Source organism: Bubalus kerabau, chromosome 5 (genome assembly GCF_029407905.1).
Source record: "Bubalus kerabau isolate K-KA32 ecotype Philippines breed swamp buffalo chromosome 5, PCC_UOA_SB_1v2, whole genome shotgun sequence".
NCBI classification, from domain to species: Eukaryota; Metazoa; Chordata; class Mammalia; order Artiodactyla; family Bovidae; genus Bubalus; species Bubalus kerabau.
The window spans coordinates 134345438-134363456 of record NC_073628.1 but is presented as its reverse complement, the minus strand read 5'-3'; the positions used below and the strand labels follow the sequence as shown (position 1 = coordinate 134363456).

Here is an 18019-nt window from a genome sequence, read left to right as displayed (position 1 = left end):
CTCTAAATTTAGCTGTCAGTATATAAGAAATACAAGGGGCCAAAAAAAAAAGGGAAGAGAGAGAGAGAGAAAATTGTAAAGATGGCCCTAATTCGATACTGACTGGAACAAATGAACTGGAAGACAAAGAATGAAAATATGAGGGTGAGGCAGAGCGGTGTGATGATGGCAGGACCTCAGTCACATTTAAAAAGGGAGCCCCTCCATAACGGGGGACACACGCACCCCAGTGCTCACGGCTGCCCTACTCACAACGGCCAAGACGTGGAAGCAGCCTAGGTGTCCGTCGACAGAGGAACGGATTAAGAAGATGTGGCACATATATCCCAGGGAGTATGACTCATCCATAGAAAGGAATGAAATTGTGTCTTTGCAGAGACATGGATGGACCTAGAGACCATCACACAAAGTGAAGTAAGTCAGAAAGAGAAAAATATTGTACTGTAACGCATATATATGGAATCCAGAAAAACGGTACAGGTGAACCTATTTGCAAAGAGAAACAGAGACACAGACATAGAGACAAACACAAGGGCACTAAGGACGGGAGGGGAGGGGTGGATGAACTGGGAGACTGGGGTGGACACACACACACTATGGATACCACGCATAAAACAGGTAACCACTGAGGCCTGCTGTGAGCACAGGGAGCTCTGTTCAGTGCTCTGTGCATAGCAGGAACCAACGCAACACTGCCAAGCAACTAAACGCCAATAAAAAAAGAAAGGGAGCCCCCGACTTCTGGAGACACTCGTACATTTATTGATGAAATGACTGGATGGCAGGGATTTGCTTCAAATGATGGGCAAGGGGACAGATAAATCAAGGTTGGCCACGAGCTGTTGACTGTGGAGGTTGGGTAAAGAGTACATGGAAGTTTCCTGCTGATGTATATACCTGAGATCTCCTCTCATTGAGCAGCTTTGTCTGTTTAAAGAGAAAGAAGGGTGTAAGAGAAGAGCGGACCACTTTCTGTGATGCTGGGAAGAGCCCTGGCCTGTGTGGGACGTGAGAGGACCCTGGAGTAGGGGCCATTCCTAAGTAAAAAAAAAAAAAGAAAAATCTCTCTTAACACTCCCCACAATATCATCTTTCCTTCTCTGTGTCCAGCTGACTTCCCACTAAATCTGCCTTCTGTACCTCTGGACTCATGAATCTATGCCTGTCTCACCTCTTCAAAAAATATGAGGTATCAAAAGTAAAATTTCAAGGACTTACAGTCAAGCCCTCTAAAACCCATAAAATAAAGTGGAGACAGCTTTAAAAAAAAAAAAAAAAAGATAGTTCTGCTGTTCAGAACCTGTTAAAATACAAAATTCTACAAAATGCACCAGAGAAAAATTTACAAGTCAGCAATCTCGTAATTTGAATGTCATTTAAAAAAAAATGAGAGAGAATGGAAAACAAGAAGCTGAGAGAGAATCTTGAAAGAAGTGGTAAAATGCCAGCAGAAAAAAATGAAACCGTCTACTTTGAAGCTTTCCTTTGCTGAGGACAAATGCCATTTCAGATATATTTTATTTCAAGCCTAAAGTACTTAAAAATTGCTCGTACTCCCCTTTTTAGAGCTCGAAAGTCGTTTGAAGGAGTGAGCTGGGAGTGGGTGCTGCTGAACTCCTATGACGCACAGGCTGCTGCCCAACAAGGAAGAATCCATCCCGCCCTGCTGCAGCAGGGACCCCTGCCTCATAGTTGTAAATGAAGAAACATAGTATCTACTTAATAGGGTCATTCTCAGAATTAAAAAAATAATGCATATAAAATGCTCAAAACTATACCTGACACAAAGTATGTGTTCAATAAATTATAGTGGCTTTCTAAAAAAAATCTAATGTGCCTAGGATAATTTACTTATCTACTAAATAAATACCAAATTCCTTAATGTGGCCTCTCGAGCAATCCCAGCTTACCTTTCAAGCTGGATCTCTTGCACTCAGCGGAGGCCTCCTGCAAGCTCAGGTCTCTGCCGCTGCACCGACACCGCTCTGGGCCCCCTGCCTGCACGCGCACGGTGGGCTCCGCCTGCCCCGCCTCCTCTCCACTGCCGGCCCCCTCCCTGGTCCCCACCATCTCCACTGCCCCGGCTTTCTTCACAGACCGCTGGGAATGCTACTGCCCACCACAGTGCCCCCAGCTCCTTCCCTTCCCCAGGGCACTGGCCAGTTACGCAGCTCCAGGATTTCGCCTGAACTCTGCTACGGTTACACACTGACCACACCTCTGTACTACAGCACAAGCTGTCAGAAGACAGGCCCGATTTATACCCCTGCAGCCTCTGACCCAGCTAAGAAGACCACCCACTGGAAAATTTCCCCTTCCAGGGCCTCAGTGTTTTTACACTTTCTTAATTCTCCCCCTAACTTGGATTGCTCTAATTCCGACTTCTCTTCCTCAGCCTCCTCCCGAAACTATTCTCAGTGTTCATGACCCTAGATTCTGTCTCAAATCTTCTCTCCCTCTATGTCTCATCTCCTTCCCAGTTCAATGACACTTCATACACAGAAGATTCCCAAATTGCTATTTTGTAGCCTCGCCTGGTCAACCCTCCTCCATACCCACATTTACAGCTGCCTACCTTATTGGATTTCTCAGATAACATGTTGGCCAACACATTAAGTTCAAGGTTCCCCAAAACAAAGCTGACTTCCCCTTCCCACTGGCCGCTCCCTGCTCAGCCAATGGCACCTGACTCACCCTCTCAGACACCGACAGCAAAGCTCAAGTAACGCGGTTCTCCTTACAACCTCAAGTGACCTCGCCCCCTCCCCAGGCATTCCAAATTCAGCCCTTTAGAAACACCAGGGACTAGGTCTCAGCAGTGTTTTTTCTACCTTTGCCTCTTTTCCATGAATCCGACTCCTACCCATACAGGACAGTGGTAAAGAGGGCAGCTGAAAACAGGCACAGAACACACGGCCGTACGCTGGGTGATGTGGGGTGAGGCCCTGAACCCCTGGGCCTCATTTCCTCATCAGCGACCCTGCACAGCTCCACCTCTCAAGGCTGTTATGAGGACCAAAATGAGATGGAACACAGAAAGAGACTGACACACGGGAAGAACTCAATAAACATTACCGGCGTTTCCATGCTGCCACCTCAGCTCTCACAACCTCATGCCCAGACTCCTGTGAGAACTTTCCAAACCGGCCTCTCTGCTCCAGGCTCCCTTCACCACAGCGCTGGTCACTGAGATCACAACTTCACACGTGCATGAGAGTTGGGTCTCATGCAGGATTTTGACAAAATGTATTGGGATACACAAAGAAGCATAATAAGGAGTATTTATAGTATCAGATAAAAAAGCATATTAAATAAAAATAGCAGATAAATAGCGTATTAAAAAGCAGAGACATTACTTTGCCGACAAAGGTCCATCTAGTCAATGGACCATCTATGATTTTTCCAGTAGTCACGTATGGATGTGAGACTTGGACCATAAAGAAAGCTGAGCGCAGAAGAATTGATGCGTTTGAACTGTGGTGTTGGAGAAGACTCTTGAGAGTCCCTTGGACTGCAAGGAGATCCAACCAGTCAATCCTAAAGGAAATCAGCCCTGAATATTCATTAGAAGGACTGATGCTGAATCTACAATACTTTGGCCACCTGATGCGAAGAACTGACTCATTAGAAAAGACCCTGATGCTGGGAAAGATTGAAGGCAGGAGGAGAAGGGGACGACAGGATGAGATGGTTGGATGGCATCACCAACTTGATGGACATGAGTTTGGGCAAGCTCCGGGAGTTGGTGAGGCCTGGTGTTGCTGCAGTCCATGGGGTCACAAAGAGTTGGACATGAATGAGCAACTGAACTAAACTGATAATAGCAGATGGGCTTCCCAGGTGGCATTATTGGTAAAGAACCTGGCTGTCAATGAAAGAGACCTAAGAGATGCAGGTTCGACCCCTGGGTCAGGAAGAGGGCATGGCAACCCATTCCAGTATTCTTGCCTGGAGAATCCCATAGACAGAGGAGCCTGGTGGGCTACAGTCCATGGGGTCACAAAGAGTTGGACATGACTGAAGTGACTTAGCACACACACATAAGAGCAGATGATTTTATACTCTGCTATATATATATTCTGTAGTTCATACCACACACTACATGGTACGAAAGGGAGGAAGACAGTGGATAAGGTTGAAACAATAAAGCAACACCAGGAAGTGGGTCTCAAGTGCTAAGTGAAGAACAAATGCTGGCAATTCCCGGGTGGTCCAGTGGTTAGGACTCTAGTGTTAGGGTAAAGAAGAGGCATTTTCACTGCCATTGCCCAGGTTACACGATCAAGAAAAAAGAACTCCAAATGTGAGAACTTTGCGAACTTAAAGCAAAGTTATACCATTGCATAAATGGGTGAAGCTATTCAAATACACCAGACACAGCACAGTTCAACTTTACCTTCTACAATTTGCTTAAAGTAATTAGAGCATCTTACCTGTTTACTGACTAAAATTCACCTAAACAAACTTGTTCTTCATTTGATCGAAGTTGTATCTGCCTCCTCCCACAAAATAAACTATTAAGATTTGAGTTATTTGGAACATTTTCAGTGTAAACAAAAAGAATATGATTTCAATCTCAAATTAAGTAAATACTCCATCTGCTTTCTAGGTATTACAATGCCAATGCTTTATTTATTTTTTAAAGTTGCCCACAATTGATTTCCGGCTATCATCTTAAATGAGTTTTCTGATATAGAGTTTTCTCTAAAATTTAATATGTCAAAAGTTAGAAAGTTTCTCACAGAAAAAGACTAAATCAGGACCTGAGAATCCTACATGCCATCATTAAAGAAGGAATGTTCATAAGTCATAACTTAAAAGGGAGCTAGTGTTTTGAATGATTCACTGAATACCACTAGGCAATACCTCTGAAATATGCTGTCTACTAACACCTGTCATAAAACAGTGTCTGCAGCAAATGCAGAAAATTATATCCAAAGAAATGAAACCTCACCTTTTTTTTACTCACCCCATATAAATTTATACTTCGAAAGACTGTTGAATAATAAACAAAACGTACATACATAACCCTCATAATAATACACTGATTTCTCCTCACTAAGGGGACTTCCTCATGGTGTTTTTAAGCTTGTTTTTCATTCCATTTTGAATATGACTTTTATCCATGCCAATCGCTGCCAAGACAAATATAAGTGCCAACGTCATTCATCTAAACCATCTGAGAGTAATATCTGCCGTTATTTAAAGAAAACAAATAAGTAAATAAGACTTTCAATGTGTACTATATGGACATTTTGCACACCTGGCAGATAAGAGGCTTACTCTGCAGAGTGGCGGAAAGAGGAAAGACTTGCAGGACCCGCCAGATGTTTAATCTTGAGCGAACGGGTCTGAGCTCGTTCCCTCATCTGTGAAACGAGAACACTATCCTTCTAGAGGGATGCTTGTGGGACTAACAGAGCAGTGTGTTTGAAGCATCAGACACAGAAGAGGTGTGCCTGCTCCACCCACACCCAACCCTTTAGAGTCAGACACTCAAGTCAAAGCTTATGTCTGCCCTTACTCAAAGTGTGACCGTGGGGAAGCTGTTTAACCTCTCTCTCCACTGGGGACCTTGCATTTTTAGATGAGGAGCAGGCTACCTACATCACAGAGCTGCTGTGGGCCCCGAGCGTACAACAGAACGCACAGCATCTCACACACCTCCTGCACACAACACATTCCACGGGTGCTCTGCTTCTTCCTCTTCTCTTCTCCTCCAAGCAGGTTCAACGCCTGCTCCTCAAGAGGTCCAGGATCTAGTAAACCTGCCTGACATGCACCCAGAGAGCAGGCCTTTTTCTGGTCAGGAATCCTCATGAATCCAGGGCAACATGGACAGCTGTACTACAAGATTCTTCCCAGTTTCAGGAGGAAAGAAAATATTTTTGCTATCCCCTCTGCATTCCATTTTGTACACACTGCTTTTCCACAGCGGTGGAAATATAAATTTCTCTTTTCCATCTTTTCTAAACACTTAAATAGCTTCCATTTCTCCTCTAAATGGGTATTAGCTTCGGGAAACAAAAATACTCTAACACTTTGTGTTTCCTCCCAGGTGTTACTCTACACATTCAGTTTCAATAAATCTCTAAGATCTAAATTATTTCAAAGTAAATTTTTTATTATATTTACTCCTGATGCCAGTTTTAAAACCTTTAACATCTTTCTACTTCAATACAAAGCATAAGAATTCAAATAAAACAAAAGCTGTCATAAACATCAAATCCCGGTAAGATGAAGTTTCCCTCAAAAGTAATTCAAATAATTTTCTAAACGCTGAGATTCATTTGCTAGTTAACTAAATATGCAGTCCTGCTAGTCACCTGTGTATGTATTCAGCTGCGTATGTTTGAACAGTTAAGAATGAATTAAACCATTTACCCACATATTTTCATGGTCCTAAAACTGGAAATAAGCCATCCTCTTCCCCTCAAAAAAACAAAAACAAAAACCTGTATTTAACATCTGGAGAAAAGTCTGTAAATACTAAGCAACTTTTCAAAAGATATTTTACATATCCAAAATTTATTAACTAGGGTACAGAAATCTTACAGAACGACTCAAAGCTATCAGACGACACCACCTTCATGGAAAAATCTCCGAGTGAAAAGCTAAATCTTTCAGAGCTCCACAACAGGGGCTCCTAAAGCACCAGCCAAGGAATTACACAGGAGGCCCTTTTCCTGTTATTTTGCAAAGACTGGATTAAGGCGGGAGTGTCTGACTTCCACTGCGCTATACAGTTTGTGTCAACAGCACATGCCCTCAAAAAACTCTATTAAAAAATTTTTTTTAAATCCCACAGTAGTGAGTTGTTGTTTCTTTTAATTTATGAAACCAAAATGTTTGGGAAAAGGAATGTGTCTGAACACGAAATGAAAACAGTACGTGACAGTCAGCAAGCTAAATACTGGGTTTAAATAACTGGTCTAACAGAGCCTGGACCGTGTACGGAGGACACAGGCTTAAAGAAGGACCACAAAAACTAAAAACCTGCACTCGGCCGGGGCCACCGTACAGCCCACGGAGCCTGACTCGCAGCCATGGTTACAAATGTCAGAATCAATGTAGTCTGTGCGCCAAGCCACCTCCTTCCAATAATAACGAAACCAACTCAGATTTCTCGGCGCTGTAATCACAGCTATGACTGCGGGGGAAATGAATGCAGCACAATGAGGAAAATACCACAAATTAAAACCACCTCGTGTAAAAACGTGACAAAATTGGTCACTGGAGGGGGGAAAAAAAAACAACAAACACCCACTTCTGCTATCCAATAAAAGAAATCTGGCTCATCCCACCTGCACAAACCGGAGGCTCTTGACTGAAGAGCAAGCCGGCGCTACCCCCCCTTTCTCCTCCTCGCATCGCCCATCGCGTCCCCGAGCCTGTGCGCCGAGCCAGGCGGGGAGGGGGGGACCAGAGGACGGAAACAAAATCGGGATGCGCGCAGCTGCGGGGGAGGGAGGCATGGGGCGGCCACCGCCTACCTGTCCCGAAGGCCTTGGCCACCAGCCAGGCCAGATTGCAGGCGATTTTGGCCCTGGAGAAGTCGTAGTGGTCGAAGGGCTTGATGGCCGGAACAATGAACGTCCTCCTCCCGTCCCGGGGGTCCGCGGCATCCCCCATCCTCACGGGCTCCGGGCGCCGGCCCACCCTTCACATGGCGCGGCCGGCCGCGGGGCCGGGGGGTCGGGGTCCCGGCCGAAGTCCCCAGGCCCCTCAGAGCATCGGGCAGGCCCCGCGCGCCCGGCCCGGGGCGAGGCGACGCCGCGTCCGGCCGCCCCGCGAGCCTCCCGCGAACGCGCGTGCGGGCGCCTCCCCTTTGTCTCGGCGCGGCCGGGCCCGGGCGCGGCGGGGGCGTCCTCAGCGGTCACGTCGCGGGGGCCGTCCAGCCATCGCGCCGCCCTCCGCGCGCGGCCCGCCGAGGGGCGCCCCGCCGGTCGGAGCCCCGGGGCCTCGCCGGGGGGACGTGGTCGGGGGACTCGGGCGACCCCCGCCCGGCGCTGACGGAGCCGAGAACGTCAAAGTCCCTGCGGCGCCGGCAGTCGCCCCTCGTCGCGCTCGCCCTCCGCAGCCGCGCGGACGCCGTCAGCCCGCCGCTCGGGCCCCGCCCGGCCAGCCCCGGCCCGCGCTCCGCCTGCGGCCGCCCGCGCGCTCGCCGCCTCAGCCGCCGCCGCTGCGGTTTTTTCCGGCTGCCGCACTGAGACCGCGCGGCGGCGCCGTCTGCGCATGCGCCCTCGCGCGGCCCGCCCCGCCCGCCGCCCGGCCGGGTCCCGGCGACCCGCGGAGCATGCGCGGTGGGCGCGGCCGCGCGGCGGGCCTCGCCAGTGCGCGTCCAGGCGTCCGGGCCCCGCGCGCGCGGCGGCCGCTGGCTCTGCTGGCGCGGGAGGGAGGAAGCGGGGATGCGGGCCTCGCTGGGGCTTTCGGGCTTTCGCGAGCCGGTGCTGAGGCACAGAGAGCTGATGTTTATTGAAATACTTGTTCGGGGACGCACACTTTGCGTCCCGTCTCGTCCTCGGGGTGACCCTGGGGGTGGGTGTCATCGCTGGCGGGCCGCAAAGGTACAGAGCTCAAGTGGGGTGACTGGGCGCTTGACCCGGTCGAGGCCTCGGGTCTCTCCGCTTCAGCGGCCTCCCTCAGGGGGGCGCAGCCTCGGCGCGTCGGGACCCGGCGTGTCAGTTCCTGCGAGCGCGAGGCTGGCGTCCGCAAACCCTCGTGGCTCCATCTTGTCAGAGAATAACGGGCTCCTGTCCGAGGTCTGCCTCCCGGCTCTCTGTGCTCCTTCCGGCGCCTCGGCTCACACCCACACGACCCGCCCGTCTCTCACGGGAATCACCTCCTGCTGGAAGCCCTCCCGGACCGGGCCGTCAGGCGGGCGCTCCCCTGGCTCCCCCGACACACACCCAGCGCCGTGTTCTTGTCGTCTCTTTCCCGCCGGTGACAGCGTCTGTCTCCCCACGCGCGTGGGGCCCAGCCCGTAGGAGTTGCTCAAGGAGTGTTCACGCTTGTTGGTCTGCTTTAATTCATTTCTCGCAATATCTCCTTTCAGAACGTTATCTAATTTTCAGTTCAATTCAGTTGTTCAGTGGTGGCTGACTCTTTGCGACCCCGTGGGCTGCCACACCCCAGGCCTCCCTGTCCATCACCAACTCCCAGAGTTTACTCAAACTCATGTCCATTGAGTCGGTGATGCCATCCTACCATCTCATCCTCTGTCGTCCCCTTCTCCCGCCTTCTATCTTTCCCAGCATCAGGGTCTTTTCTAATGAGTCGGTTCTTTGCCTCAGGCCAAAGTATTGGAGCTTCAGCTTCAGCATCAGTCCGTCCAATGAATATTCAGGACTGATTTCCTTAAGGATGGACTGGTTTGATCTCCTTGCAGTCCAGGGGACTCTCAAGAGTCTTCTCCAGCACCACACAGTTCAAAAACATCAATTCTTCCGAGCTTCCGGGCTCAAATTTCTTTATGGTCCAACCCTCACATGCATATGTGACTACTGGAAAGACCATAGCTTTGACTAGATAGATCTTTAACAGCAAAGTCAACTCTCTGCTTTTTATATGCTGTCTAGGTTGGTCATAGCTTTTCTTCCAAGGAGCAAGTGTCTTTTAATTTCATGGCTGCAGTCACCATCTGCAGTGATTTTGGAGCCCAAGAAAATAAAGTCTGTCCCTGTTTCCATTGTTTCCCCCTCTATCAGCCATGAAGTGATGAGACTGGATGCCATGATCTTTGTTTTTTGAATGTTGAGTTTTAAGACAGCTTTTTCACTCTCCTCTTTCACCTTCATCAAGAGGCTCTTTAGTTCCTCTTCACTTTCTGCCATAAGGGTGGTGTCATCTGCATATCAAGGTTATTGATATTTTTCCCAGCAATCTTGATTCCAGCTTGGACTTCATCCAGTCCAGCACTTCGCATGATGTACTCTGTATATGTTAAATAAGCAGGGTGACAATATACAGCCTTGACGTACTCCTTTCCCAATTTTGACCCAGTCCATTGGTCCATGTCCGGTTCTAACTGTTGCTTTTTGACATGCATATTCCCAATTTTGACCCAGTCCATTGGTCCATGTCCGGTTCTAACTGTTGCTTTTTGACATGCATATTCCCAATTTTGACCCAATCCATTGGTCCATGTCCGGTTCTAACTGTTGCTTTTTGACGTGCATACAGATTTCTTAGGAGGCAGGTAAGGTGGTCTGGTATTCCCATCTCTTGAAGAATTTCCCACAATTTGTGGTGATCCACACAGTCAAAGGCTTTAGGGTAGTCAATAAAGCATGCTGCTGCTGCTGCTGCTAAGTCACTTCAGTCGTGTCCGACTCTGTGCGACCCCATAGACGGCAACCCACCAGGCTTCCCCGTCCCTGGGATTCTCCAAGCAAGAACACTGGAGTGGGTTGCCATTTCCTTCTCCAGTGCATGAAAGTGAAAAGTGAAAGTGAAGTCGCTCCGTCGTGTCTGACTCTTAGCGACCCCATGGACTCCAGCCTACCAGGCTCCTCCGTCCATGGGATTTTCCAGGCAAAAGTACTGGAGTGGGGTGCCATTGCCTTCTCTGCAATAAAGCATAAGTAGATGTTTTTCTGGAATTCTCTTGCTTTTTCTATGATGCGACAGATGTTGGCAGTTTGATCTCTGGTTCCTCTGCCTTTTCTAAATCCAGCTTGAACATCTGGAAATTCTTGGTTCACATACTGTTGAAGCCTAGCTTGGAGAATTTTCAGCATTACTTTGCTAATGTGTGAGATGAGTGCAATTGTGCAGTAATTTGAACATTCTTTGGCATTGCCTTTGTTTGGGACAGGAATGCTGACATAATCTAATTTTAGTCATTGTCCAATCCTTGTTATCTTTGTTACACACACACACACAAAATGGAAAGCCAAGAAAAACTTGAAAATTACCCCACATCACACAACAAGTAAAGATTTGATCCCAGGACTGTCTTACTCCAGAGTCCTTTTTTTTTTTGGCCTTGCAGCATGTAGGATCTTACTTTCCCCATCAAGGCTGGAACCCACACCCCCTGCAGTGGAAGGATGGAGTCTTAAGCACTGGACCTCCAGGAAAGTCCTTACAGACAATGTTTTAACTAGCAGGGCTTCTCTGGTACTTTCTGCCCTTTAAGATAGAAGCAGGACATATGAAGTAGGGGGTAGGGAAGAGTGCTTTGGACCCGACTATCCAAAAGGATAGCTTCACTGGCGAGCAGGCCCCTTTGATCCTGTTTAATTCCTACAAATACTCTCCCCAACATCGACGGCGTTACAGATAGGCCTAGCTAAGGATGTGGGCTGCAAAAGGAATGTGAATGACAAGGATAATACATCACAGGGTGCTTGGTGTCATTTTTCAACAACTGAATGAATATTAATAAGGAATTTCTCATAGGCAAGGCCTTTTGCTAGATCGCTTGGGGGTAATAAAATCAGCATATGGGTAATAGTTAACAAAGCACATTCATATAATAAATGCTCCATTCTCACATCCATGCTGTGACATAGGCATTATTATCATCTTTCAACTCTAGATAGGGACTGAGGGTCAGAGAGATTAACTTGCATGGGCAAGATTTTCCTGGTTGATTCATACCTGAGTCTGGCTTCAAAAACAAGCACAAGCTTTCTGGCTCCACTCCCTGGGCCCCTTTCCTCCCTCCCCAGATTATGGAGGCTGACATGTTCATAAATAAATATAACACGACGTGATAAAAGAGGTAAGTGCGCATAAAGTACAGAAGGAACATGCAGGTAGGGGAATTGGTTTCATAGAGACTTCTGTTTGATTGAATATGCTCAAGTTCACCTTTAGCTAAATCATAAAGTGACAAGTCAAATTAAGAGAAACTTACAGCCCGGAAATCCCATGGACAGAGGGGCTTGGTGGGCTACAATCAGTGCACGGGGTCACAAGAGTCGGACACAACTGAGCGACTAACCTACTACCACCATAGCCTGCAAATGTTGAAGGAATGCCAAAGCGCTTCACCAATCTCCAAAACCATCTGCGAGCCCATGCAAGAGGCTTCAGGCCGGAAACCACGCCCAACCAGCTCGACGCTGCCTGTGTGACTGAGCACAAGGGGGCTCTGTGCAAATGCTCGCTGAATTTTATTGATAGTGATGTCAACCTAAATAAACACGACGAGGAAGAGAAGGCAGCACAGAGAGTTGCGCTGACTTGTCCTTTGACTCAGTGGTGATGCATTTAGTAGCGGTGGCCCAACTCTGACCCCAGCTGGGGAGGAGTGTGCGTAGGAAAGGGAATAAAATGCCTGCACAAAGAGCAGCTTTTACTTCCAGGGGCTGTGAAACCTGGGGTCATCGGAGGAGGCTGTCATTAACAGAGAAACACTCTGAGTACAAAGAAGAAGGATTCGCTTTCAGGGAGACAGACACGTGATAGGTGCTCTTTGTGATAGCTGTAGAATGACCCCTTTTAACGACTGGAAATCTCTGCAGAGTATCGTGGTCAAAAAGAAATGCTCTCCGCTGCCTTCTTGAGGTATCTGACTTCATTAAAAACAGAAACAAAACCCAGAGATTCTTTGGGCGAGTTTCCAGCTGCACAGCTAGCCCTCTATGTTTTCTCTCCAGGCTTGGAATCTATCCATCAAGCAACAGTGACACTGTTCCTACGTGTCTATTCCTCCTTCTCTCTGTTTTAAAAGTTGACCTGCTACCTTGAGGAAACCACGATTCAAAAGAACACATGTACCCCAGTGTTCACTGCAGCACCATTTGCAATAGCCAGGAGGACATGCAGACAGCCTAATTGTCCAGAGACAGCTGAATGGATGAGGAAGACGTGGCACATATTTACAATGGATGTTACTCAACCACTAAACAGAACGAAATAGTCATTTGCAGAGCCGCAGATGAACATGGAGTGAAATAAGTCAGAAAGAGAAAAACAAATATCGTATATTAGCGCATATATGTGGAATCTAAAAAAATGATACAGATAAACCTAGTGCATATATGTGGAATCTAGAAAAATGATACAGATAAACCTATTTGCAGGGCAGGAATAGAGTCACAGACATAGAGAAGGGACCTGTGGACGCGGGGCCTGGGGGAGACCTGGGAGACTGGAATTGACGTGTGTACACTGCCATGTGTAAGATAGATGGTGGAAACTGCTGTAGAGCACAGGGAGCTCCGTGCTCCGTGATGACGGGTGTGACTGGTGGGCATGGAGGTGGGAGGGCGGTCCATGGGGGAGGGGATAAATGTATCCTTATAGCTGATTCGCTTCCTTGTACAGCAGAAATCCATACCACATTGTAAAGCAATTATACTTGATCTCCTTTTTCCTGGAAAATCTACAGTGACAGCCAGACTTCCTTCCTTGGCGCCATCCTCCGTTTCTCTGTCTTTGACTAGATGCATAAATGTTTTCATTCATTCATAAGCCAGTATTGACTGAGTACGTGGGTGCTAAGGCTGTAACGTCGAACAGGACAGCCCAGAAAGCAAATTTCGAATGGGAAACTGAGAGATCTCAGAGCCTGGATGGACCAGTTCTCTTCCTGTGGTCGTGACTGTAGCTCTGTAGGCTTGAAGCCTTGTTACTTCATCCAAGAAATCATCAGCGTGTCCCTCGAAAACAAACACGAAACTGTAGAGCACTATGGTAAGAATGCAAGTTATTTCATTAACTAAGCGCCTGTATTCACATACTGTCACCACCGTCAATCAGTTACACTAAGAGTACTAATGCCTATTGGGTATTTTCTGTGTATCAGACCCTGCTCCGCCTATTAACTTACCTAATCCTCACCATAGTCCTGTGTCCCTCATTCGGCAAATGGAGTAACCAAGGTACAAAGACCTTAAGTGGTAAAGATCTTATTTTGAAACACGAGAGACTAGACTAAGTCCTTTGAATCAACCGAGTTAAGGATGACCAGGGGGTGGTAAGACAGAATGCTTAGCTAACCGATGACAGTAATTGCTGAACTGGCTGAAGCACAGCAGCATCTGATAAACCAAGTTGGGCGGAGGAGTGTGGCTGAGTGGCTGGCACGCCGTCATTTCTAGACACAGTTGTGGCTTTCTTCTGCATAGCTAACAGAGTTTTATAAGGATTACATCAACCTTCACAACGACTCCAGCAAGGCCTGTGTGGTCTGATGCCAAGTGTGGAGCTGGAGCAGCTGAGACTCAGGGAGGCCACAGAACCTCCCAGCATGTTGCTGTGCGTCAGAGCCTAAACTCGACTGTGAAGCCTGGCCCTTGGCGTCTCAGGGATGGCACTCCTGTTTCCCAGATCCCTAAGACATGTGTCCTGTGTTTCCTAGTCAAACCTGAGTCTCCTGAACAGGCAGGGCCTCCATTGCTTTTAGAATCACTGAAGGCAGGTAAGGATGCTGGAGGAAACAGAAAGAACATGGTCTGGGAGTGGGGACGCCGGGGTCCAGGACCGTTGGAGGAACACGGGTCACGTCTCTACTCTCAGGTTTCCACTTCTGTGAAACAGAGGAGGTGGGGGTAGGCAACCTCTAAGGTACTTCCAGTGCCATCTGTCACAGTGGGAGGGCGACATCTCTGTACTTTACCAGATCGTAACGGAGGGCTTAATCAGTCTGAGCTAGCATTCGGGACTGTAATCTTTAAAGCAGAAGTCACAGTTTTATTTCCAGAAAGCACTCCGATGGGGTTGTGCAGAAAAGCTAGGGGAGGCTGCAGAGCAGGAAATGGGGTCCCAGAATCTGGCCGGAGGCGGATGGACGCAGTTGTTTGTGGTTAAATCCAGTAGTTCTGCCGCTTGAGTCATCAAAGTCTAGAGTTTTAGAACTTCACTAAGTCACTCATGAAGTTTTTGTTGTTTGTATCAGGTTCTTGATGGAAACAACCCACACATCTACCAGTAGAGAAGAAGGCTGATCAAAAAAATTATGACGTACCTCGGGATCGTATAGAGAGACCTATAAGACATCAGGTGCATGCTTAGTCAGTCGTGTTCAACTCTCTGTGACCCCATGGACTGTAGCTGTCCATGGGATTCTCCAGGCAAGGATACTGAAGTGGGTTGCCATGTCCTTCTCAAGAGGATCTTCCTGACCCAAGGATCGAACCCATGTCTCCTGCATTGCAAGCGGACTTTTTACCACTGAGCCACCTGGGGAGGCCCCAGGACATCATATGGCCAAGTAAAAAGAGAGGTGTGGAGATTTCCCTGATGGTCCAGTGGCTAAGACCTCGCCTTCCAGTGCAGGGAATGGGTGTTTGATCCCTGGTTGGGAGCTAAGATCCCACATGCCTCAGGGCCAAAAAACCAAAAGATAAAACAGAGGCAATACTGTAGCAAATGCAATAAAGACTTAAAAAATAGTCCACATCAAAAAATCATTTTTTTAAAAAAGGTACAGAGTAGTAGGTGTCAGGTGATGTTTAAAAAACATGAAAGTGAAAGTGTTAGCCGCTCAGTCGTGTCCAACTCTTTGTGACCCCGAGGACTGTAGCCTGCCAGGCTCCTCTGTCCATGGAATTCTCCAGACAAGAATACTGGACTGGGTTGCCAACATACCTGATGTATTACTATAAATTTATTTTATGAATAATCAACTATCTATTAAAATGTGTGAAACTATCATAAAGTAATAATAAAATTCTCAGTCTCAAACAAACAAACAAACAAACAAAATACATATTCATTGACTCTGCCCGGATATTCCTGAAAGTTTGACCAAGAAATTGGAGGAGTACGTGAGAGAGCTAGGTTTCTCTTTGTACGCTTTGGTAGCTTCTGATTCATATGCATATTTACTATTCCAAATATAACTTAATCCATTTTCAATATAATTTAAATATAAATACATTTATAAATTAATAGTTTAAATATCATGTGATCTATGTTAGCCTCACCTCTTCCCTTTTCCTGCAAGGCGGCTTCGGCCCCACCCGCCCCCGACCACTGGAGCTGCGCTCACCGAGTCCTTCGGAGCTCCTGCCGTGACTGCCTTGCTCCTGTTTCTCTGGCACCCATGGCACGTGGCACTTGCGACTGCCCCTGTTCCTAAGACAGTCTTGTCTCTCAGGTTCCAGGGGCTCCGGGCTCTGTTTTCCCTGCTGTCCTTCCAAGCCTAGCAGAGGAGATGGTCAAACTCATCCTCGGGCCCCTGCTTGCTCTACACTCCTGCCCTCGGCAACACAAGGATGTCTTTATGGCTTTACCTCTCATCCCTGGACCGGATGGTTCCTAGTCTGGATCTCAGCTTCTGACTCCCAGGTTCTGCTAACCGGTGTCATCGTTCTCGAGCCCCGCATCTGAGCAACCCAAATGCCCCTCACTACGGACCCCTCTCATCTACTCCCGTTATTTCTCACTCTGAGCCCGCAGGTGAATGTGAGAATCTACCTAACCTGAATTTTGATGAGTCAGTAGATATCCACAACCAGTAAACTTTCATGATTTCAGACTGTGTGTCAGACTATCCTAGGCCTTTCACAGATGGCATCTTACTGAATTTAATAGTAGGATAGATGTCATCGAGATATTAATCACATTTTACAGTTGGAAAATGGAGACCCATAAGAGAACTGCTCGAGGTTTTGTGGGGAGAACGGAGCTGACACTCAGAGGTCCGAGCTCCTGGTTTCAAGGTCAGGAATCCGTCCGTCCCCACGCCCGCTTGCTGCCTCTGCCTGGCTTCCTGGATGTGGTCTCAACATTCGCCTTGACCCTGAGGATCCCCTGCAATGACCTTCATGGTTTTCTATTTCTCCAGTTCTCTACAGTCCATATCAAGTCAAATTACTTTCAAGACACTGAGCTTCTTTAATCCTTTCGCAGGTTTATTGGTCTGGATAATTGTTTTTAACTTCCCACCATAGCACCCTCTACCAGACCAACAGGAGCTATCAAATTCCTCTCATCTTTTCATATCTGACTCAAACGCCACCTCCTCCATGAAGCCTTCCCTGCCCCACCCTTGGCTTCCCTGATCCATCTGTGTCCTTTTATGGAATGCTTTTTCTTGAATTAAAATTCTTTCTGTATACTGCTTCATAACCACCATCAGTGCCTAATATGTAATAGACCACAGGAGGTATTTGTTGAATAGAAGACAGAATCCGTGAATTAACAGTTAACAAAAAAATCCACCTTAACACACACTCCAGGGCCATGAAACACACCCATGTAACTTAACTAGCTTATATGGGAATTAAAAATGGAAAGTTGATCTCTTTAGTACTATACTAAGTCATTTCCACTGGTTCCTAAATACTAACTTATCATGTTTTATTAGGATTTATACTGAGAAAATGTAGTGGGGTTTTTTTGGTAAACAAATTTTCTTCCTCTGAAGGACTATTTTTATTGTGAGGTTATTCCCTTCCTGATTTTTTTGTTAAAATGTCCTTTCTCTTATTAAATAGTCATGATTACTGGTGGTGGGTGAGCTTTTTGAAACTTCTTTTAGAGAAATGAGAAGTTGATAACCCAGCATCTGCTCCTCTCCAGTTTATTTACTTGTTCATTCATTTGGGAACCATCCCTGCCCTGTGACATCCCAGTGGGAGATCACCGCTCTAATCAACTAAGTGAATTAGTCCTGACTCGCTCCTTAAACGAAACTGGCTCCAAATAGCATTCAGAAAAGCAAAGCATAAATGTGTTATTTTTGTGTATCATATTTGCTATGGGAACAGCTATTACTCTCATTTCAAATATGTTGGTATTTGAACAAGTTGTGGCATATGGGCTAAATTTTCCTTTTTTTTTTCAGTCACTAAAAATATAAATCAAACCTTCCGTTGAAGTGCTAGTTAGGAGCTATGCTTCGACTTTCGCGGACTTCTCTTAAATGGATGTTGAACTACTGCTGAGTACAGGCAATGGTCGTTCTTGATGACGCCCTGCAGACAATCAGGCAGTTAGAAAAATGTACTGCACCTCTCTCTGGTGTGTGGTCTTCGGGGTCAGCCTTCCGGGAGCCTGCTGAAGATATGATTCTGATTAACTGGAACAAAATATGGTGGCTTCCTTCTCCAGATTTAAT

General features: G+C 47.1%; 1 protein-coding gene across 2 annotated transcripts in view; it reads right to left on the bottom strand.

Moving 5' to 3' along the window:
• The window catches only part of CAMSAP2 (calmodulin regulated spectrin associated protein family member 2), a 97826-nt gene extending 89617 nt beyond the window's left edge, over positions 1-8209 (bottom strand). For both annotated transcript variants that reach the window (XM_055583179.1, XM_055583178.1), the window contains exon 1: positions 7494-8209. In XM_055583179.1, the coding sequence (XP_055439154.1) occupies positions 7494-7632 (139 nt within the window). In that variant the 5' untranslated portion in view covers positions 7633-8209. The remainder of the gene's footprint in view (positions 1-7493) is intronic.
• Between the last annotated feature and the right edge of the window lie 9810 nt (positions 8210-18019).